At 39.9% G+C, this 24,078-nt stretch overlaps 1 protein-coding gene across 3 annotated transcripts in view; it reads left to right on the forward strand.

Annotated features, from left to right (window-relative positions):
• The window catches only part of zbtb16a (zinc finger and BTB domain containing 16a), a 102,460-nt gene that overhangs the window by 58,671 nt on the left and 19,711 nt on the right, over positions 1-24,078 (forward strand). For all 3 annotated transcript variants that reach the window (XM_057361139.1, XM_057361141.1, XM_057361140.1), the window contains exon 4: positions 952-1,038. In XM_057361139.1, coding sequence (XP_057217122.1) covers positions 952-1,038 — 87 coding nt within the window. The remainder of the gene's footprint in view (positions 1-951; positions 1,039-24,078) is intronic.

A 24,078-nucleotide genomic window follows, 5' to 3' on the forward strand; every position in this document is an offset into this window, starting at 1 on the left:
ACGTTTTGTAACTTTACAGTGGTTGCGAAATATGCTTTGCTCGGTCGCCATCACAGCTTTTTATCTGAACAATGACTTCCTGTTTTGCTGGTGAAGGTGCTAAGACTTGAGCACAAAGCTGAGTTTTGGCAGTCCTGCCACACATTCTCCAAACCCTCTATAGGTCGGTCACATGTTTCGGTTGGGCAGATAAATACAGTGCACGTTGCACACAGTGTTCCTGCTTTATTGGAAAGCCACAAGATCAAATGGTATATTGACGTCCTGTGGTCTTATAGTTCCCATCTTTGTCCTGTTGCAACACCAAAATGTGCTTAGCAGATGACAGACGACTTGTTTTTTTTCTGTTTTGTGTGTTTGACGTGCGTGTTATGATTTTTAAGTGAAAGTTAAAAGTGTAAATGTGTAATTATGCTTTGCGATCACTGTAAAGTGCACACAAGGTCAACATATGGCATGCATGTGTATCCTGCAAAAAAAAAACGTGTTCCTGTAGTTCGCTTGGTAGAACATTGCAGCAGCAATCCAAAATGTGACATGTTGTGTAATGAATAGCTTAAATGCATTGTAATTTGCTTTAGATAAAAGCATCTGGCAGATGTCTTAATGTAAGTGTAAAACACATGTAGACACACACAGTTATGGCTGAAGGGATTCCCTCAGAATCCAGCAGACTTCCCTAAGGAAGGAAATATCAGGGATTTGTGATTTTTATAAAATAATGGGAATCTTTAAAATATATATTTTAGTACTTTCAATGGCTATGAATTGCTCCTTGAGTGCTTTTTTAAATAAAATACATAGTCACAAATGACTGGAGAAGTCATTGATCAAATCGTGTGGGTCCCCTGAGATATCCTTACAACCTGTTCTTTGCAACATGCAACCTCATGAGCAAAACTTGAGGAATGATGTGGAATAAACGTTTCTCTTGTCGTTTTTCTGTTCCAGCTGGTGAGAAAGCCATCGTCTGTGACCAGTGTGGAGCTCAGTTTCAGAAGGAGGATGCTCTGGAGGCTCACCGACAGATTCACACAGGTGTGTGTGCCACATCTTTTCTGTTTGCTTTTATTTATTATTTCGTTACCCTAGATTCCATTCAGTATTTGGGTTACAGTTTCTTTACACTTTGCATATAGATTCACAAGTTATGAACATATGATATTTTGCATTGACATTTAACATTAAATATGTTTTGCGAGCTCTCATTTAGCAGATATTTTTACTTCTATTTTTGTCATAGCTTATTGTTGTTGTCTTAACAAGTAGTAGGCCTATTATATACGTCGCTGCAGTCCTTCTGAAACCTTGCATCTCCATATTTCATTATTTTTGCCATAAATCATTATTATTAATAACTCTTTATGTTTGTCACTTGGTTTTGCAAATATCTAACCAATAAAAAGTATTGAAAAGTGCTTGTCAACTTTGACAACGCAGTATTTAATCATTTTAAAGGCTTGAAAACAGCAAATTTGGTTATCCTATGTTTTGGAAGGACAGCAGTGATATGTGTAATCATAGATGTGTGTATTCTATGGGTCAGCTGTTCATCTAGAGTTAATGGTGTTTACTTGCAACACACTGTAAACATTGAGATGGAAGCCACCCTGGTTATTTATAAAGAGAAAGAGTGAGTCTCGATCATGTGTTCGAAGAGCTAGAACTTTCGCTGGCAGACGAGTTGACAGATGAGTATTTACTGGAAGAAGGGCAAAAGGCAAGCCAACCTGGCGCGTGGGAGATGTGCCGGTGTCAGCCCCAGCGATTACGCACATGCATGCCTGCCTGTCATCTTGTGGAGGGAAGTTATTGGCTGTGGGAAACGGGGCAGCTGCGGTCAGTCTCGGTTTGTGTATAAGGTGCCCTCAAAACAATGTTGTGGCATGGAAGGATGACCTCTCTAGTTTCTGCCTCTGCTTACGTTCTCGGTAGCGTCAGAATGGGGTATTTGCTTATATGCATGTGACCCCCGCAATGATGATCTTCGCTGGGACGCTGGACTGGAGAAGGCAGGAAAGGCCAGGCTGATGCACGTGAACCCCCACACAGGGGCCTCTGCCGTGACTCCTCACTTTCCAGACACATCCATCTGCCCTTGGGAGAATGTTCCAGTACAAATGCACACATACACATACTTGTCTAGCACTCTGTATGTCTCACTTAGTCACAACTGTAATGCATAATGATAAGCAGCGCTTTCTATGCTCATAGTGATCCGTGTCGCGATTTTATTTTTTGATAACTTGAAAGATTCATCACACCGATTGTGGCCTTGAACTATCCTTTAGATGCAAATTATAAGTGCCAGGTACTTGAGATTGACATACTTGAAATGTGTTCAGCGTTTGTTGAATTAAGCCTTTCATAGTCAAGTGGACATGCGTGAAAGTTTCGGGCTGCCAAAATGCCACAAGTGAACATTCGCAGTTCACACTCTTGATCGCAGATGACTTTTTTTAGCATTTAGAGCAATTGGAGTAATACGTTTAAAAATGTGTGAAAGCTTTAAAGGGTCAGTCCAATACAATATACAAATTACAATATATGTAATTCTTTCCCATTGTCCTCATACTGGCTAATATCAGCAATCACAGAAATATATACGGTTTTGTTACTAAAGTATTAAAGAAGTATTATGGTTTATGGCTATCATCATCACTATTTGAGAGTAAACTTAAAGGAACAGTTCACCCAAATATTAAAATCTTTATTTACTTTCTGATTTACTCACCCTCAAGTTGTTCCACATCTGTATACATTTCTTTGCTTTGAAAAATATTTGTAGGAATGCTTGTAACCAAACATTTCTTGGCCACCATTGACTACCATAGTAGACCGCGTCGGCGCCACGAGGGGGCCCTAGGGGGCACGGCCCGGTCACTTCAGTCACTGTGCCCCCTCACTTTTTAAAATGATAAAAGACGAAATCATTTTAAAAAAACATTTGGAGAATGAATTTGGTTTATATTTACTAAAGAAACAACAAGAGCAGAGGGTAAAAATAATTGATTTATTCGTTAACAGATTTTAAAGACATTGTCTTGTGCTGTACTTTCATGTGTTGTTAAAAACACAAGCTAAAGGGCTGCTTGCTTCCAGCGGCAACGTTTCTGTATGCATTGCTTAACAAGGAACGGGCATTATTATGTAGACTGTGACAAGTGGAGATACAGGCTGTCTATCAGAAAGCAAGAGCTCGCTCTTTAGTGTTGTTATATTGATGGGATCGTTTTGTTAGACATAAAGCTCTACTGGGGAACAGTCCCCTGTATACTTTTTCTGTCACTTTTTCTTTAAAGCCTGCTTTTGACATTTTTCTACATATTTTTTTCTATATATGCGTCTAAATTAATAATCTTCATTTATTAACTTCCGCTGAATTTATGTAGGCTGATCGGTGTATTTCCAGTTCTTTTTGTCAAAATGTCACACAACATTTGCTCTCCTCCAAGTTGAAATTAAAAAAATTAGCCTTTTAGTTTCAGTGTCTTTCATACAGTGTCTTTCATGTCTTTTAGTTCAGTTCAATTTATTAGCTTTGAAAAAGCTATGCGAAATATGCAATGCTGTCCTCGAAATGGACATTTAGAATTGTTAAACTTCAAAACGCCAGCGCGCACTGGATGAAAAGCTTTGTATCTACAACTCGCAGGTATTGCGCACCCATAGGCAGGATTAACTAGATTTTTTATTGTGTTATAGTTAAAAATGTCTGGCTCTCAATGAAAAAGGAAGTACGCGGCTGATGTGTGCGGACATGGATTTCTTGGCGCACTCGTTATGTGCGAATGTGCCGCTTTTACAAGTGTGATTTGGTTAGCCTACCACGTTGCATATAGATCAGGTTTTCCGCGATTATCTCTGATAAAAGAGTAAATTGGTAAAACTTACACTTGTGAAGAAAACTGGGGCATGGCGGCGTGCCACTTCTTAACACCAGAAGACCACACACTGAAACCGAACAGAGCGAGACCTCAGCCTATGTGCCGTGTCTCAACCTCGAATTGTCCAACCTGTCAGCTTTTCCTACCGCAGGGCAAAATTTAGGCTATAATCTAAACCACATCGACAAAATAAACAGGTAGGATGATTTTACAATGCAAAATACCCTGTCAGATAGCCCTACCAGTTTAAAATGAACACATTAAATAAATTTACATCGTAAATACCCTGTCAGATTATCCTACCAGCATAAAAGAAACATGTAGGATTAATTTACATCGCAATACCCTATAATTGTACTGCCAGTACTAAATAAATATGTAGGCCTAGAATGATTTAACAATGAAAATACACAATCAGATTCCCGTAGCAGTATAAAATAAACAAGTAGGATGATTTTATAGCGCAAGAAAATGACGTAACATTGATGTGTGCATGCCTGGTAGGATAATCTGACGGGTAGGATGAAATTTCATTCTTCCAAATATCTTTCTCTGTGTTCAAGAAATTTACACTGATTTGGAACAACTCAAGGGTGAGTAAATTATGACAGAATTTTTATTTTGGGGAGAACTATCCCTTTAAAGCCACAATATGGAATATTTGGACCGCTAGATGGCGCACTTTCGAAACAACAACAAAAGGCGAAGCTAAATGACGTTATGTAGGTGAGTGGAATTATGGGACATGTCGTTTTCATCATCCAGAGACGTATGGAGATCGCCCATCATGTTCAGGGACGAGGTAATGAATTAATTTTATTTTATGTCATCGTAATGAATAAGCTTGCAAGAAACATGGAATGCAATGCTACATTAGCCCGCGACTGATATTTGACTTTGTCAATTGATTTGGTAGCGTAATGTTACACAGTTTTACCTGTTTAAAACAGTCATACAGTCGTCGTTTAAAAAGTAAATTGGAACGAACCCACAGTATTTACAAGTAACGTTATTGGCTACATATTTTTGTGCGACATATACTGTATTTCATAGGGTAACTGCATTCATAACTATTCAAATAATCTGTGCATGAGTATTTCGTGTACAATAAAAAAAATGTGCTTACCTGTCTATTAAAACACATGCGAGAGGGGAGTCTCTGTCGAGTCCAAGTTGGTCGCGAAGCTCTCTCCATTTAGAAAACGCCACGCCGATATAATCCTTGTTTTATTTCTTTGTTTGTCCATAAGCCTGCTTGCCTCATTTGGCCTACGTTTACACTTTTTGGGGTTTCCTTTACTCGCCAAAGAGTAATCGTGATCCATAATAACAGAACAACAGATGCTGCTTCCCAGATGCTGTATAACCACTTCCGCATTTGCGAGTTGCCTTAGTTTCTACAACCGGAAACTGAGGGTAGTGCGGAGCACCAGATATTAAGTCACTGATATGCTACAAATACAAGGGAGACAAGGGACGGGCCATTGTTTTAAATAGGAATTTCTCTGGATTTGCACATTCTTGGGAACATTTGGGATAATGTAAGTACACAACTGCATGAAATATATCACAATGTGCAAGTGATTTTTGGATATTTCTTAACAAAATTCTTCCATATTGTGGCTTTAATGGACAAGTATGAAGTAAAATTGGTTAAAATTGTGTGAATTCATTGTGTGAAAATCATGGTGAATATTTGATATATCGGTCAGTCTCTAGTCCCAGAGCTAATTTGGCACACTGTGTTATTTGACAGACATGCGTAAAGGACCCATCATGCCCCCATTGACTGGGCCCCTGAGAACCCTGACCGATATGGGGCCGTTGTAAAGAGGGGTTAAACAGGGCTAATGATCAGAGAAAAGTCATACCAGTGGAAAAGCCAGGCTAAATATAGATTTGAGTCTGGAGTAAAAAAAATGGGCAGCGAGACTTGTTCTTCCTGCCAGGGACCTGAACAGCAATGAGTCCATTCTCCCCTGTGGCTACCAGGCTTATATTTTAAATGTGCTATAACGCATGGCTAGTTTGATACGCTGGGTTTTTTCCATGCTCCCTCAATATGCTCACCCATATGCTTCATTTTCACAGCCCAGATAGACTTGAAGTGGGTTATTAGGGGTTTTTTTTATATCCTAGGCTTCGTGATATTTTTTGTCCTGATCGCTAGCCATGGCACACAGGTGTCAACGTTTGCTACGCTCTTAGGGCTGTTTCAAAAGATTTCTTTAAAGGCCGCGACAGGAAATGTTTACATGTCACCTTGTTATCTCCCACTGTTAACCAGGTCAGAGTGACAAAACCTGCGTCTCACTGTTTCTTGATACCAAGCCAAATCTGCCGTTGGTCCACCGGTCACTTGCGTTCATGTTATGCTATCAGCGTTACTTAACAATCACATTTTTGGGCTCCCCCTTCGCAACAGGCTTGGTGGATGTGTAACTCGCATCCTCTGTATAAATAGTTACCAATTGTTGGCATGGTTGTGGTGTTTACGATGGCCAAAGTTTTCTTCGTCGTTGTAAACATCCAGGTCTCGGCTTTCAAGTTGGCAGTCGGTCCGTCATAAGGCTGAAGTGCAGGGAGTTGCGGTCATTTCCTGTAACGCTATCTGAAGTGGACCCGCGTGCGTGACTTATTGGAAAAGCTGTGGTGATTAAACCGAAGCCATTCGTGGAAAAGTCAGATGCGTGGATTGAATAACATGACGATAACAAAACAGCAACAAAATTGGAGGATTATGTTAATTTATGTTGATGTCACATTTTTAAAAGAGCATACCGCTGCTGTTTTTCTGAAACCTTATATCTTTGTATTTCACAATTTTTATTTTTTGCCATAAATCATTATTATTAGTCACTCTTATGTTAGTCATTGGGTTTTGCAAATATCTAACCAATAAAAAGTATCAAAAATGGCTTGGCAACTTTGACAACACAGTATTAAAAGTACATTTATTTAAAAACGGAATTTGGACATCCAAGGTTTTGAAAGGACAGTGACGATATGTAGTCTACATATAAGATTTTATTGCTAACCAGCGGGACTTTTTGATTGTCGGCACGCGTTCTGTTTTATTCCAGAGTAACACCAGCGTTTCAATGGATCCCTTTGTAAGGTCCCCTCACTTGTGTTGATGTCAGAAGAATCAGCTGCTGTGATGTGTAGTTTGGAAGAAAAAAGAGCCCTTGTGTACAGCTTGTAGTATTTCAGATCGATAAATCAAATTCGTTTTCCACAATTATTTCTCTCTTAGTTATAAATCCCTCATTTATCGCTTCATCATTCATACAACTAGCATAAAAAAGAAGATTAACTAGAATTAACTAGATTACAAGCATCAAAATGGCTCTGTGTCTGAACTTTACAGTGGGGATCATCGAATGACTGCCATTGTCGTGGATGACATTTCTTGGCCAGGTGTTTGCTGTCTTTGACGTCAGGGGCTTTTAGACAGTTGGACAGGTTGGTTGAGGCACAGAAATGGTTGGTAGAGTTTGGTGCCAGAAGTCTAAGAGAAAAACAACATCATGTGCTGTTGTTGACGCACAGCCCCAGCGCTACTGGAGTCTCAGTTCTGACCTACTTTAAAGGTCAGCCCAATTTGAAGAGCCTTCAACTACGCCATCACTTATCTCAAGGGACTGCAATGAAAAATTCACTCATGAAGGGGTCTTTTGTGGGTTTTGTGCATTTTAAATAAGGGGTATTGACTTATGTGGATAAGGCACGTCTCATTTAAATCTCAAGCGCTGATATGATGTCTAGCCGAGAGATGTTTTACCACACATGGCGGCCCATTATTCTCTGTGACAGGCTGGACGGAAGATTTGATAGGAGTGGAAAGTTGTGAAAGCTGTGCAAGGAAGCAGAATTGTGTTTTGACAAAGCTATTATGGCACAGAGGCAGAGAAAACTGACCATGAAGCTCCTGGGTTTTCTCAATCAGATCTCTATCGATGAATCGGTTAGAGGTCCAGGACTTCTTGATTCGTATCCATTCCACCTCAGCCATTATTAGCTTAATGTTTGTTAGGGAAAAAAGCGTGCTTGTTGCTGACAGACAACCTGCTTTAAATTGGGAAAGTGCGAAGCTGACTGCATGTAAATCCAGATATAATGACAATGGCTCCCACTCGCCTCTCCATTTCTCTCGTCTTTTTTAAGTCTTGTGTTACAGGGAAAATATGCAAACCATTCCGGAGAGAGAAGAGCGGATTTGCTCGGCGGGAACACGGCGTGACTCGAGCGAACCAGGCCGCGGAGTAAACACTTTCTCTCTCAAGCCAGAAATAGTTTTGACAGAGCGAGGAGAAAAAATAACGCTGCGGAGCAACGCTGCTGTGTTTTGGCACAGCGAGAAAGAGAAAAGAGTTCTTTTTTTGGGTTCCCCAAGCCCACGCCCCCACCTCGCTTTTCCCTACCACATCTGAAAATATCCTGAATAATGTCCCAGAAGGTTTCCACTTTACAAAACCTCCTCGGGCTTGTCACGCTCACAAATGAGGTCTGTGCCACCAGTAAACACAGGTCATGTCATAGCCCTCTATTAACTCAATCACACCAGTACTAGTTGTGCGGCTGTTAGGCATTTAGTTAATTGTGACGTAATTAACCTGTCAGTGTGCATTAAAGTTGCACAAGCCAATTCGTGTGTATGGGGACTGGTTTGAGGGTCCTGGTTGATTTCCACAAAGGCAATTTTGTTTGAGTGTTGACTTATAACAGGGCACTAACAAGACTTTTAAAACACTGCCATGATTTAGATGTGTTAGTCCATTTTTAGCACTGTTTTGATTTTAACAGGAAAAGGATGTTTTAGCACAGAGGTTCTTCACCTTAAGGTCTCCAAAGATACACATGAGGTTGTGGGAAATTTCTGTATTAAAGTCTGTCTAAATTGTAGTATGTTTTATTTAAAAAAAGCTAAACGAAAAACGAAATAATTAAAAATCTATATATACACTATATAATTACGTGCAGTGTGTTGCATTTTAAACATCTGTTGTCAAAGCTTTTTAAAGAAATAGTTCACCCAAAAATGAAAATCATTTAATCATTTACTCACCCTCTTGTTATTTCAAACCTGTATGACTTTCTTTCATCCGCAGAACACAAATGAAGATATTTCGAAGAATGTTGGTGACCGAACAAAGGTGGTACCCATTCATTTCTATTGTATGGACACAAAACCAATGCAAGTCAATGGGTACCGCTGTTGTACGATTACCCACATTTTTTTAAATATCTGTTATGTGGATGGAGAATTTTGGAACCTAGTTTTTTTATTATTCATTTATTTACTTATTTGTGAGAGAATGTTGGCTTAGTCTGTGTTGTGTGTTTGCAGGTAAAGACTGGTGGGGTTAGATTGCACTGAGTCGGTGTGGCATCAGAAATGGTGTCCATGTGCCGGTCAGCTGCAGTTGATTAAATGACTATTAGTTGTGCCAAACTCTATCCCCATATCTCATTCTACATCCATTACTGAGCAAGCTGTCCCACTCTCAAGCAGAGGACCCATCTGTCCACACCCCGCTGACCGCCTGCACCCAGCTTGGTTACTGTAGGCCTTCATTATCCTCAATGCACGTTGGCAATTATGATATCCTTGTGAATGTTGTCCCTTTCCTCGGTCAAACAAACTAAGGGCATTCAGTGTCCGTTTACCAAAAATGGCTTGTTGTTACAATACCGATATTTTAGTAGACAATAGCAAAATCACAAAAATTGTAAAAATACCTTATACCTGTTTTGTGCTTTTAATGCACAATTAATAATGTGCTTTTATTTATTAATTTGTTTAATTATTATAAAAACTAAATGAATAAATACATAATATTAATATTTAACGCAACAAAATTATTTCATGTAGTGTGCAAACACTGCATTTAAACTGCAAGGCCAGTATTTTGAAAATATTTGAACTATATTAGAAACCTGATTATTTTGTTCCACCTGCTACATGTATGCAGGTCAAGCAGACTTTTTTAAGTGCCAGTACTGGCATTTTGACCAAGAAGTGCGTTTAACTGAGCACTCACAAAGAACAAAAATGATCAAAAAGTGGTTGCCTGGCAGCATGTGGGCACCAGAAATTTCTTTCTGTACTACTAATAGTGTAGTGTATTGTTATATATTATTGCTACCCAAGTACCAGTCTCTTTGACATCTCTATCAGATGTGAGTGGCTTTTCTGTTTTGAGCACGAATGGTAACAGGTGGCATGAAGCAGACTTTTAAAGCTAAAATCATTTGACCTCAGTGTCAATTTAGCTGTTCGGTTTCCATTCAGAGGGGCACAAGATTAAAGGAAAAGACTGGAAATGATTATCTGAATGTGTTGTGTGGGATTTGGTCGGTCCAGCAGAGGCAGCAGCTTATACCCCGTTTGACGCCTAAATCCTCCGAATCGTTTGTGTATCCATGTGATTCCTTACACCAGGTCTCAGCTTTTATTTGTATTTCCTCCTCCTTCCTAAAGACACGGAGGGCACAAGTGCTTTGGACTCTGTATCGGTGACCAAATTAAATCAAGCTCCGACCAGCCAATCCTCTGTTTTTTCAAAACTAATTTTTTCCCTAGATAGGATCTAAATGAGTTTTGGGGGTGAGAGGCTCAGTTGGCTGATAGATACCGTGTGCAGACGTGCGACCAACACCCAGAAGTAATCGTCTGTTGGCAAGAATGTTTAGCCATTAGGCGAAGTATAAATTCCCACAATGAGCTTCACTTTTATCAACTGACTCTCGTGTTATGTGTGTGTGAAGTTGGGGTGAGTGTTCGGTTTGGGAATGCAGATCATCGAAGCGTCGGCGGGGAGGTCCTGACAGACCCACCGCAGTCGCATGCTACGCCAACGGTGACCATCCCAGCTTGGTACAGTGGGTTTTGTAATATCTCTGCGTGATGGCCGCGGCACGCATTGTTTCTCGCTGGAGATTTGACAGCGAATTGTGATGTCTAAATCCGTCCAGCGTGGCATTTGCAGAGAATCTCTGCGAGACAGAGGCTTTGATGCACGTTGCGAGGAGAGACTGTCTAAAAAGAAAAGAAAAGTTTTGTGGAGAGATTATGGACTCCTGTTGGCCCACTGATTCACGTCCTGTAAAAGAAGCCAGCAGGAATCTCACCATCATGTCCGCCAAGAGATGGGACACCCCTGACCGGTACAATGAGTCTCATCCTGTGTTGAACAAGCATTATCCCCCTCAGATCTGAATGCATTGTATCTCAACGCTAATAACCATCGGTAATTAAATAGTGGGGGAAGCGAATAATATGAAAAGGAGATGAAAAAAAGCCTGAAGTACAGGAAAATCTCAGCTATGATCAAATAAAACACTGTTGGGTCTTTGTGATGGAGGTTTCTCCACCTTGAAGTATCTCTGTAATGGATTAACCCCGTCCCACGAGTGCTCTGAATAGACAAGGAATCGCCAGAGATGCAACAGAGCTGCTCCACAATGGCCCAGTCTTCTATTGTTGGGCTTCTTGAGGAAATCCAACCCACCCCCCCGTGCAACCCCACCCCGAAAGCCTGTAATTAGATTTGAGCTGCTGCAGACATCCAAAAAGTGATCTGCACAAAGCATAAAAAAGTGTAGCCTTTAATTTACAGTGCAAATACGTTCCTATTAGTGATGGGGGATTTAGTTTAGTTTGTTCCTTGAAAAGAAAGAGGAGCGGGGATGGTTGTTGAAAAGCACTCTTCTGTTACTTAATTGTGAACTCTGATATTAGTGCGAACACTTCCAACCTTTCACCCCAAACAATGGAGCCATCAGGTCCCGTTGCCTAGTGACACCGCGTTCACACCGGTCAATTTAAACAGCGAGCTGGGCCTCGCTACCTGTGTCTGCAGAATTGATGGAGTCGCGAGAAAATGATTCCTGTACGGCATTTGTCTTCATTTCTGGATAGATCTATATTATATATACCAGAGATTCACCGCAGGTCCTTGGCTTATTGGTAGAGCTACAATATTGACCTACGTACAGTCCTGGCCAAAAGTGATGTCCAAGGTGGGACAATTGATGTCTGTGCTTTTTATTGAAATGTATTATTAAAGATGTATTTAACACTTGAAGGGTTCATTTGCAAAAACAGATCATTCCTTATTTCAAAAATCATGTTTTTTTTATTGTGCATTCCAATTCAAATCTATCAGAACGCAGTTGGGTTGTTTCAATTAAGTACTTATAACTTAAAGAAAAACAGCTAACTAACACAATAAATCACAATAAAATCATGATAACATAATAAAAAAATTAATCCGTTGTTGCAAGTAAACTCTTGGTATTCATGTTGCAAACTGAAGCTCACGTTGATGTAGAACACGTGCAACATTTATAAAGACACATGAATGTGCAAAGTTTATATTTGTCAGTTTTGTCCGATACACTTCATATTTTAAAGGTTGAATTGAATTAAAAGCAAACATTGAATAAATATTAAAAGCAAATGTTGTATAAATATGTGCTATGGTTATCACCTTTGGCCACTATTGTATATCTGCATTTACAGTTATCAAAGTGATAGTTCACCCAAAAATAAAAATACTGTCATCATTTACTCACCCTCTTGTCATTTCAAACCTGTACTACTTTCTTGCTTCCACAGAACACAAAAGAAGATATTTTGAAGAATGTTGTTAACTGGCGCCCATTTACTTGCTTTGGTTTTGTGTAGATATATAGTCTTTGGTTTTGTGTATACAATAGAAGTCAATGGGTATCACCGCTGTTCGGTTACCAACTTTCTTCAAAATATCTTTTGTGTTCTGCGGAAGACAGTCATTCAGGTTTGAAATGACAAGGGAAATGATGACAGAATTTTCATTTTTGGGTGAACTATCACTTTAAAAGTGAATAATCAGATTGCTTATAGGTCAACTTGATCACATCCGTCTGAATAACATCATTGTATTCTCTGACAAGAATTCACATAATCCTAATTATATGATCCATGTGGTTCGAGTCAATGAGATTTTTCTTTATCGGCAGTTAAAATCGGTGCTTAGAAAAGTAATAGCTCAGCTCTCCTCAACACGCAGCATGATTTAAGCCTTAAGGTGTCGCTCACATCTGCTGCTCTAATGGTGAGATTTGCACGTCTAAGTTTAATACACAGTTAGAGGTTTTGTTAACACTCAAGTAGGAGCGACAGTAAAAGCAAGCACTGCTAAGTACTGTATTGCTCGCCACCTCCACCCTCCCTTTCTCCCCATTTCCCCTTTCTCTCTCTGCCCTCCTCTCGCTCCCAGACGGAGTTGAGTTGTGTGCTCAGGTGGGAGCCATTACGCCACAGAGGCTCACCCTTATCAGTTAATAGCAGGTTTCCAGAGAGTAGGATTGTTTTGATAGATGACACCTGGTCACTCGCTCACAAGTCACACAAAGCAGAAGAAATGAAATGCTGGGCTAGATAAGATATCACTAGAAATACTCAACCATTGATTGCTTAGTCATAAAGGGGAGGGTGTTGGGTGGTCTGAGTTAATCTTTTCTCCCGGTCTTAAGACACGGGACCTAAGAGAAGCATTGGGTTCAAATGCATTACTCTTTGAGTGTGCACATAGAGGTAGAATGTAGTATCAAATGTAGTAAAACATTGTAAGGGGTTTAAGAGTGAAAATCATGTTTTGCCTCATGTCTTATAATGTCAACAGGTTACTGAGAAATGCCATTGTCTTACTAAGAAAGCCATTGTGTTTTTGAGTGGTCCTCGCTGATATAGCTGCAAATGCATGTGTGTGTGACCCACTTGGGTTGAAAATGAGTAGAAATGTACACTTGGGTTCATCTTCACATTGCTTTTCCATGTATTTCCAAGAGTCATGCAGACACACTCATAAGAACAAAAAGTGCTTCACGATGCCATAGAAAATGCATTTATGGCTGAACGGTTCAAAAAAGAACATCTAATATCCGAAGGGCCTTTGTGTTTTACAAGATTCTTTGTAGTGGAAAAAAGGTTCTTTAGATTATAGAAAGGAAAGAAATGGTTCTTCAAGGAAATGTTGAGTAAATGGTTCTTTGGGGAACCAAAAATCTTCGCTGTGAAGAACCATTTGTAACATCTTTCTTTAAAGGGACAGTTCACCTAAAAGCGTTGTTCCAAATCTGTATAAATATCTTTGTTCTTATAAAGACCGAGAAAGACTGTTGTAAGAATGCTTGCATCCAAACAGTTCTTGGCCACCATTGACTACCATAGTAGGAAAAATTGCTTTATAAATGTCTTTGTTCTGTTGAACACAAAAGAAGATATTTTAAAGAATGCAGGAAAGCAAACCGTTCTGGGCCAATTTTGTCTACCAATTTCTGGGCCAATTTTGTCTACCATTGTCATTTTATTTCTACTATGGTAGTCAATGGTGGCTAAGAACTGTTACAAGCATTCTTTCAAATATCTTTCTCGGTGTTCATCAGAACAAAGAATTTTGGAACTTGAGGGTGAGTAAGACAGATTTTTCATGTTTGGGTGAACTGTTCCTTTAAGTATATCCTGAGACAATTTTTTTATTAAATAATTACTCTATTTTACGCACACAGAAGGATATAGAGGAATTCTGAACGTTAGTGTCCTCCACCCCCCATAGTCCTGTAGAAGTGGGTGTCTGTTTACAGTCCGGCTCAGAAGGCCCGCTGCTGACCACAGCCCTAGATTGTGATTGATTATGTGGGATTTGTGCCATTGAGAACCTTTCAGCGACTCCAGGGGTCGAGGGGTCACCTCATCTGCAAATCTGCTTCCTTTTGTACAGTGAGAAGCCCGGACAGGAGACACACAAAACCTTTTTCTTCACTCGTTTCCCTACCCTGGGAAAACGGGGGATGGGGATTCCAATTAAACTTTATTTTTCCCCCTTTTGGCTTTCTTTAAAGGACTCATCGGTCCTAAATTCACAATGCACGTTGATGTATAATTGAGCAAAATGAGCGCCGCAAGGACACAAGGTTGTGAAACGTCTCAACTGTTGACTTCGTAGGAGGAGCCGTGATGTTTTTAAAGATGCCAATTTCATTATAAAGTGCTTAAAATCAAAGAGCTGGCAGAGGCAGGAATCTAGATTTGAAAATCATCATACGCTGATGCATAAAAGACCTAGCTGTGGAATTTAATTTTTGAGAATTTATTTAGATCTTGTTGAACTAATTCCTAATTATCGGCCGATTTCACGGGGCTTGTCGAATTCTTGTGATCAATCTCTGTTATCCTACATCTGGGTTACATTACACTCAACTTGAAATGAGAAATGCAGAAGAAAAGGAGGATTTGTTTGTCAATTTGGAGTGAAAGCGCTATAGGACACCCTGCTCTGTAAGACTTTGATGTGTGGACAGTCAGATCTCAAAAGGACAGTGTAATGCAGAAAATGTGCCTGCTCTTGGCCTTTAGGCTTGGGTCTTTGTGGTCATATGCCCTGGATTACACATTAACCTCAGGAAAGGTCTTCAGGCAAGGTGAAAGGCCAGTGCCCTCTCCCTCAGGAATGCAGGATCTTAACACCGAAAGGGCTTAGCGGTTAGGGATTTCAGCGCTGATAAAAATTCACATGAAAAAAAGGAGTTGCGTTCTGAGTACAAGTTTACCCGGGTCATTCTCTGTGGTTGTTAGAGAGAGATGCGTGCCGTAACTATGATTGGGGTATCCCATTGGAGCGTATGGCTCATACACATCTAAACATCTCTCGCTTACATGAGTGTGTGTGATGTCTGTCTGTGTGTGTCTAGTTTCTCCCCAAGAGCACCGGGGTCTCAGACTAACCCTTCAGAAGAATGTGCGGCATACAGGCTGGTCTGGTTTTAGAAACAAGAGTCTTATCCTGTGTTTGCTGTAATTTGCAGGGCTCAAGGTCTATGAGATATACGGCCCTGAGAGAGGCCAGACACTCCCAAAGCTCATGTCTGGTTTGTAACAGGCTGAGAGAAGACACTATGGCAAAATCACCACTTGTAAAATAGATGTCTGTAATCTAGCTGATTCAAACGTTGACATTGAGTCTATTATTGATTTACGCCGTAGTTTCTTTTCTAAAGACCTCTGTGTCGTGTGGGTTCTTTTTTGTTTTATACCATTTTTATACCAATTTATTTATTTGTTTTTACAAAATATGCCCCACTTTAGGATGTCTAGAAATGTAAATGGTTACTGCACTTAAGGCAAGTGAGAAACCCGCCGTTTAATGGGGGTTTCTAGTGTAGAATAACAGGCTTCTATGTTATCCATACATTGAGGTCATCTGAGGTCTCTATACATTTTATCTCATAGCTGCTGTGGCTGGTGCCTATGAGAGCAGGTAGAGCTCCCCTTGCTGGCCATCCTTGTGAAAGTGCAACTGACACCTTTATACTTGAACCTGTCGTTTACTTTCCTCTCTGCTGTTTACTTATTTTGTCCGCATTTAATGCAGATTTTGTTACATTTTGTACACCGCCGTATTTTTTTGTCCTGAAATATTGAGCACAGCAATTTTGTATTACTCAGTAGAGTATGCCGGTGCACTTTGGCTGTACAGAAGAGTCGTTTGATTAATGTTTGGGTTCAGGTTTTTGCTTGGATTGTTAAACTACAAAGTCAGTCTTTTTGTATTCTGTCATGTCTTTATGAAATTGATTCCTTCATATTTTTGATGTTGGACCTTTTGTGACTGCAATCAAAGTGAGTGTAATTGAAATCAAGTCAACAGCCCTGAAATCTGACAGTAAAGGTGTGGAGTGCCATCAATTTGATTTGATTTTGCCACTCTCACTATGCTTTACTTCACTCTCTCACTGTTTCGCTCGCCCGCTGATTCATTCTCAGGGCTTCCCCAGCACACAGATGTAGCGCATTGTGAATTCACAGAATGACATTTTGACCACTCCTGCTCTTTGAAAATACTGCTGTTCCTGTTACCTGAGAGACTGGTAATATAATTTAAAAGGCAGATGTAATTCAGTTGGAAGAGAAAAAGAGAAAATATATGTTAGCATTTATTTGTGATTGAAATTGTAGAAATATTGTACGTATTTTATGTCAATGCAACACTTTCTTGATGAGACAGTATTAAACCTTAGGCAACGAATATAAATAGGAAACATATATAAATATCAAGAAGATTAAAAGAAAAATCACTTGTGTTGGAAGATTTTTTTTTGTTCATTGTTTTATTTTAGAAATGTATTAAAATTTAAAATATTTTAAAATTAGGCAATTTCAAAGTCAACCTTTACTCTGAACGTTCTCATTCTGTTTCTCTAATTACACATGTTTTGGTGGGTTTTGTAGTTTTCTTACATTTTTGGGTATTTCTTTGTGTCACAAGCGTATGTCAACAGTGTTGCTCCAGTTGTAAAGAAATTGTGTGGGATTTTTATTAAATGTGCTGAATTTTAAGTATGTTCTGTTAGTACATAACACTAGGGGAAAAAACCAAAGGTCTACTGCATTTTAACACGTTTAAATTATGTTTTGAATCAACTTGAGCTAGTTTGTCAATACCATTGGATGTAAATTTTGTCTTAATCCATTTGTTTATTGAAGTGAATGCTAAATTTGTCTATATTTATAATGAATATTTAATGTGTTGAAATATAAGATGACTGGTAAAATATTTAAAAAATGGTAGACATATTGTGAATCAGAAAGTTGCACAAAGACAACCGTCGTTTTCCCTTTGTTTCAAAAGGATGTGATATGTCAGGAATCTGCTTGTGTTCACATTGAGGGAGGCTGTTTCGCTCGTATGTGGCCAGAATAATAAGATATCACCTTAAGATCTTCTTTGACGGCACTCCACACCTTTTCCCCATGACAAATGCTTTGATGATAATCAGACGACAGGGCTTGAGGTCAGCCGGGATCTCATCGGGAATGACCCGTGCTTTGCGAATCTATCTGTCAGAGTAGCTGTTGTTTGTGTGTTTTGCTATTGTTTGGGCATGCAGAGCGTTCCTTGCTTTTTAAAAAGCTCATTATTGGAGAGATAGTGAATTAACAGGTGTTAACACACAGGATAAATGACAGGCGGATGAAAGCGTCTCCTCCAGTATCAAATGTAAATTAATTAGATTCTATCTAAATGAAACACGCCACCAAATCATCACGGGCCAGCGAGGCCTTTTTGAACATTTGCTTGAATTGAGTTTTATGAGCTGGTAATGTTTATTTTTTTTCTCTCTTTTTTGTTTTGAAGTGGTAAAGTGGTAAGCTCCAACTCTCTTCCCATGGACCTCTAGTTGTCTAATGCATTCTCTAATGCACTCTCACAATGAAAACATCTTTTAGTTTACTTTCGTTTTTTTAAACCCTCTGTTTTTGCCAAGGATTTTACCTGGGAGTGTGCAGCGCGCGCCAGCCGCGCTCCGTGACTGCAAAGCCAAATCAATTGGCTTTCTAATGGAATTAAAAAGGGGGTTCGAGGCAGACCTCTATATTAGTTGCTTCAAAAGCGTTTCCCCCAGGCTCCTCTTCTTCCCAGAGCGCTGATGCCGCTTGATCGACACTCAGCTGATCTATAAATAAAGTCTTTTCTTCCGTCACAAAGACTTTGTGGTTTACTGTTTGTCCTCAAGGTCAGGGTCGGGCTGTTGTCAAAAGACATGCTCCGGCGATTATTAGGAAAATAACAGGATCCTAATTGAGACAGTCAGCTTCTGTCTTCTATTTGAGGAAAGGAAAATGTACATTTTTACTTTGATGTCTTGTTTATTTTTGTCTCCGTTCTCATTTGCTGCTTTTAGTACCTGGTAAAAGATCAACAAATTTTTTTTGTTTTTTTGTGGAATACAAGCTTAAACACCTGCTGCTGTTAAACTGTCAGTACATATTTTCGTAAACAGATAATAAGTAATGTACAGTGGTCTGCTCATACGATTATTATGAAGTGTTTACACGAGTTCTGCTAATAACAAATGCTCGCTTTCTCAGCAGGCTCCGCATGACCTTGTCGCGCACAAACGATGCGCTTGTTTTCCATAGACGTCTCGAGACGTTTAGTCAAAACATCATTTTGCAATGCATTCTGGTTGTTTTGTTTTTGTTGCTTGAGGACACTGTCGCAGTTTAACGCCATGGCCTTCAATTTCCGGAGCATGTTGATTGCCGTCTCATTTGAGTCTCCATATGACAGAGCCTTCACAGTACATCGACTGGTCGCTCAGTATTCATTCCTAATGCTGAATTTAAAACATGCGACACAACAATGCGAGCTTGTACCCGCCATCAGGACGGTGATTTCGTCAGGCTTGTTCTTTCGTTATAAGACTCACACAAAAGCCTACATTAAGCTGGAAAGAGGCATGCCATTCCTATTATTCTTAATACCTTTATCTATATGTGTTTTTTGGCCATGCTTCTCCAAATGCATTTAAATATGATTAACACTCGCTCTTCTTCATTTTATTCTTCTTTTTTCAGAAGCGGATCATGGCCCTCGGCTCCCCCCTCGCAAATGTTTTTGTAGCCGCGCGGCTTTAGAGTTCCATTCTCATTCCTGCCGTCTTAGAAAACAAAACAAACTCCTGTTCCTGTCAGTTGGGTTGGAGATAGGGGCAACAGTGGGGTGGGGACGGGGGAATAACATTGAAGGGTGGTGGGGGTGCCGCTCAAAGCCTTTTGTCCAGTGGGAAAGACCGTGTCAGTGGCCAGTGAGAAAGAGGGGCTTCGGTCATTTGGCCACAGTAAAAGCTCAAAAGTGTAAAGATTAGAGACGTAAGGGGTCGAGGTAAAAGCCTATGACTAATGCGGCTGGTCATTCATGGCTCTTGCCACATTGTTTGTCCACTGTCCAGATGGTCACTCGGAATAAATCATGGCGAGAGAAGGAGTGCAGTATATTGCTAGTCTGGTGTTCTTATTTAATAAAGTCACTTGTCTTTTATATTCACACATTTCTTTAACTTTGGTATCTGCATGTGATACCAAAAAGCACCTGTGGAATCTGTTTAATCTGTTTAATTCTCAGTTGCTATGGTAAATATGTCATGCAGTACCAGTTAAGTTTGGACATGCATGCTTGTTCTTTACTATTGCTGTTTTCCACAGTTTAGATTAAAAGTAGTCATGAAAACTATGAAAAATGTAAGTATTAGACTTATATATATGTTAAATCAATGCTTATAATTTTAAATTTTAGATTTGAAAGTAAAGTGTACAGTTTCAAGCTTTTGAGCATAAGAAATGCATTCAAAAACATTTCAAAATCCCATGAAACAAATTCAAAGAAGCACGTCCAAACTTTTGATTGATAGCGCGCCATAAACTTGTAAATGCAACACGTAAGCGCTGAGAGGTGTGCAGAAAGTGTTGAATCGCTCTTTATTGTCGTCATCTCTTTGATCACTGGAGGGTGCGAGTTGTCAGCAGGCAGGAAGATTTGCAGACAGGATGAAGGGGGTTGCTATAGCCGAGCTCCAGGACAGTGCGGCACCCTGGTAGATTTCAGGGTGAAATAGTGTTGGAGTTTATCCTCGCGCCCGCAGCCAGACTCCACGGCAGCTGGCCGACGCGCACTGTAAATCCCTCACCTGCGCTTTCCTGCAGCCCGTCTGCGCTCTTCACTGGACCGTGGTCAACCCATGTTATCCAATCAGATTTGAGCAGTAGGGAAAAAGTACCAAGTGTGAAGAATTTAAAAGTTAGTTGTTTTGTTGATTTACGGTCACCATCAGATTTGATGCAAATTGTATTATTACCTAAATGTTGTTAAAAAACAACTGAATATTTTTGATATTCTATTCACATGCACAGATTCAAATAAGCTTGTGTATCTGATATGTCGAAGATTAGTCATTCGTCTTAGCTGTTTAAATTGATTAAATAAATCATGTTAAACCGTCTTAAAAGATTAGCAGACATTCCATTATGAGCAAAAATAGATAGGCATCAAAGAGGATCAACAACAGTAAATAAACATTTTGCCATTTTTAGGAAGGGGGTAAACAAACAGGACTCTTGAATTACCTTCCTCGCGCCGATCTGCTTTATGGTAGTAGTTTGTCATTTGGTGGAACAGTATAATTTATTTTCGTCCTCTTGATGTGTTTCCCAGTAATGGGTTTGCATAGAGACCGTTTCTGCATACGCCCAGAGGGGAAAAGCACACGCACACACACACACATGCATAGACATACAAACACACTCTCTCTATTTCCATCTCTCTCTTTCTCACTGTTCTTTCCCAACCTCGCTCACACCAAATAACACCACAGAGCCTGATTTTCAAATGTGGAACATGTAAACATCAAGCCTGATTCAGTACATTGACTAGATTCTTCATTTGCATGCATCTAATATCCAGACAACAAATTAGTTGCCTGGCGGTAATGGCACAGAGACTATCATTAGAATGCTATTTCGTCTTTGTGGTGGATGTAGTGTGTTTCATGCATTATGTATTGCTACATTTGAATTTTCTAAAGAAATATTCAACCACAATGATGTCTACAGGCTTCATACATTAATGTCATTGTACAGTTTTAAATAAACGCAACTGTGGTCCGTAGCACAGAGCGACCCCTACTGGCCCCAGCATACAATGGCAACTCTCTGCATCTCTCACGTGTGCCGAATGAGGGACACGGAACTGACACCCCTGGCAACCATTCGCCCGGTTGCCACGGCCAAGCGAGCGAGCAAGCAATTCGGAAGCCAGCTGTACTGCAGAAGCTGTTCCTTCTCATTTGCAGATCATTTATCTCCCATCTCCACAACCCTCGCCAGCACACACACACACACACAGGCTCCCACTGGTAACCTCATCTCCATTGTGCCCAATCAACTGTGGAAAGTAAATGGCATCTCTCTCTCCCCCTTTATTCATTCAAAATAACTCACACATGCACAGCGTAGCCAGGGCTGTCCTCTGTACAAAACCGCAGATGTACAGACACTAGCTCATGTACGCACAGACAGAAATTGCTTCTAAATCAATGTCAAAGTATTGTCAAACGTCGCCCACAATGAGTAAATTACACGCATTGCTAAAGCATTGTACGAAAATCACTTTGGTTACATATCGATGTGGTGACTGTTAGTTATCGATTGCTATATTCATAAACAGGCGGCACAGAGCAGTCCTGTTGGATGAGTATACAGTGCGTGTAATTTCTTGGCTTTCTAAAAGCTTTGTTCAAACAATTTTTGGGGTATTTCAAAGTAGATTTTTTTATGTGTGTGTGCCTGTTCTGACTACATAATACTAAACACATTTGTTCTTATAAACCCGTTCCAAACCGTATTCATATGTGGGTTAAAAAATTTTTTGAAACATATCAGGAAACAGCGCGTATGTAACTTCATACAGTATGCAGGGTGTCATAGCATCTACAGGTGTGTCTAAATCCACTTATTTACTCTCACATTACATTAAATGGTCATTAAGTGAGTGGGTTTGGATTAGGGGTGGTATTTATAACTGTGATTATTAATATTGTGTTAACACTACACATATGATTTTATTGTACAGTAAATCGTTTTTTGCCATCATTTTGCCATAAGAGCCAGAATGGTCACAAATTCTATCTTTTTCTACCTCCCCAAAACTTGTATTTTGAGTTTGCAAATAGCAAAATTTCAATAGGTATTGCATACATGTTGTTGCTATACATTATTTTGGTCATGATAATCATGTGGTAAAACTGATATTATGACAACCCGTTTTTGGACTTATATATGTGTGTAAAAGAAACATTACAGAAATGCCTGAGACGTGTATGTTGTTCAATTCACTGATGAGTTCAGCACCATGGCGAGACATTGTGATGGACAAAATGGCCATTGTTACTATGGTAACCCGTGTAGATGCATTAGATATTGATGACACTGTCTGAACAAACAGATCTGATTTCGTCAGTTTTTCGTCGAGTTTAAACAGTCAATCCTTAAACCCAGATCTGAAACCCAAATAAAGCCATAAATGCAAGAAGGCCCGGCGTGCAACAGTCTCTACACATGTCTCCTCCGCTTCAGAAAAGCAGAGAGGCTTTAGTTATTATGGAACTCATCAGCACTGTAAACTTGAGTGAGCTCCAGACATCCTCCAGATACTCTCGGCTCTTTGGTATGAATCGTCCGTATCTCATTCCCTGCACTAATTCCAATTTAATTGCCAGTGGCCTGAAGCCTCCTCAATAGGAGTAACAAATGGTTTGATTTTGTAGACTTCATCAGACTGCATTTTAAATGCGACACTCACCCCGCGCGAATGCCAATGAAGCAGAGGAGAGGCTGCCTGTTTACTAATTATCCTTTTTCTTACTGGGAGCCGCACCGCAAGGGTTGTCTGATTAAATCGGATTTGTGGGATAGGGGGAAAAGCAGGCACGGTGCTCTGCTTTGTAAACGATCCTCATCCGAGGCGAGGGCCAGCCGCGCACTGTAAATTCTGCTCTCTTAAAGGGACGCTGCGTCTTTTGTGGACCTAACGCAGGGGTGGGTCCTGTCGTAAATTTTCACACTACTTACCGCCCAGAGTGATGCAGTGCTTATGATCTTTTATCACGTTAGCCGTCAGGTCAGAGCGGATGGTTCGAATAGCGGCTTTCCAGAAATGGGACATGAATTATATTTGTCTGTTTAATTGAAAGTGAAGGGCACAGAGTATCCTTTAAAATATGATTGATCATCTGTTTCTCTTATTCAAGTCATAAGCTGGGATGTTTTGGAAGCAGTGCATGTTTATGGCATAACATTGATTACCACCGAAAATGACTTTTTTGACTGGTTACAGTAACATATTTATATTGAAAATGAAACCGCTCAACCTTCCAATATTCAAAATATGTCGCTTGAATTTCGATTAAGCACTTATTGTTGTTTTTTGTATTTAACTGGCAAATCACGTATTGATAAAATGTACAACTTGAATGAGAGTCACTTTGTATTTTAGTGTTTCTGCCAGATATAAAGTATCAATTTATATACGTATATAAATAACATTTGTTTCTTACTGAGACAAGTCAAATTCTTTTCTGTGGTAACATTGTGCCACAAATGCTGTTGAGAGCTTTACTTGTATTGAAGAACATTCTTGTAAGAGAGAAACAGGGCAGATCTCAGAACCATACGGCCGTCATAAACCACGCTCCGCTTTACCGAATCTTCTTTGCAGTCACGTCAGGCCAGTGTTGAAAGCTTACTTAATTATGAAGAATCTGCCTCCAACACCTGTCAAAGTCAATAGGGCCAATTTCTTCCATGTGG

The sequence above is a fragment of the Triplophysa rosa genome, linkage group LG19, assembly GCF_024868665.1.
Source record: "Triplophysa rosa linkage group LG19, Trosa_1v2, whole genome shotgun sequence".
Lineage (NCBI taxonomy): Eukaryota > Metazoa > Chordata > Actinopteri > Cypriniformes > Nemacheilidae > Triplophysa > Triplophysa rosa.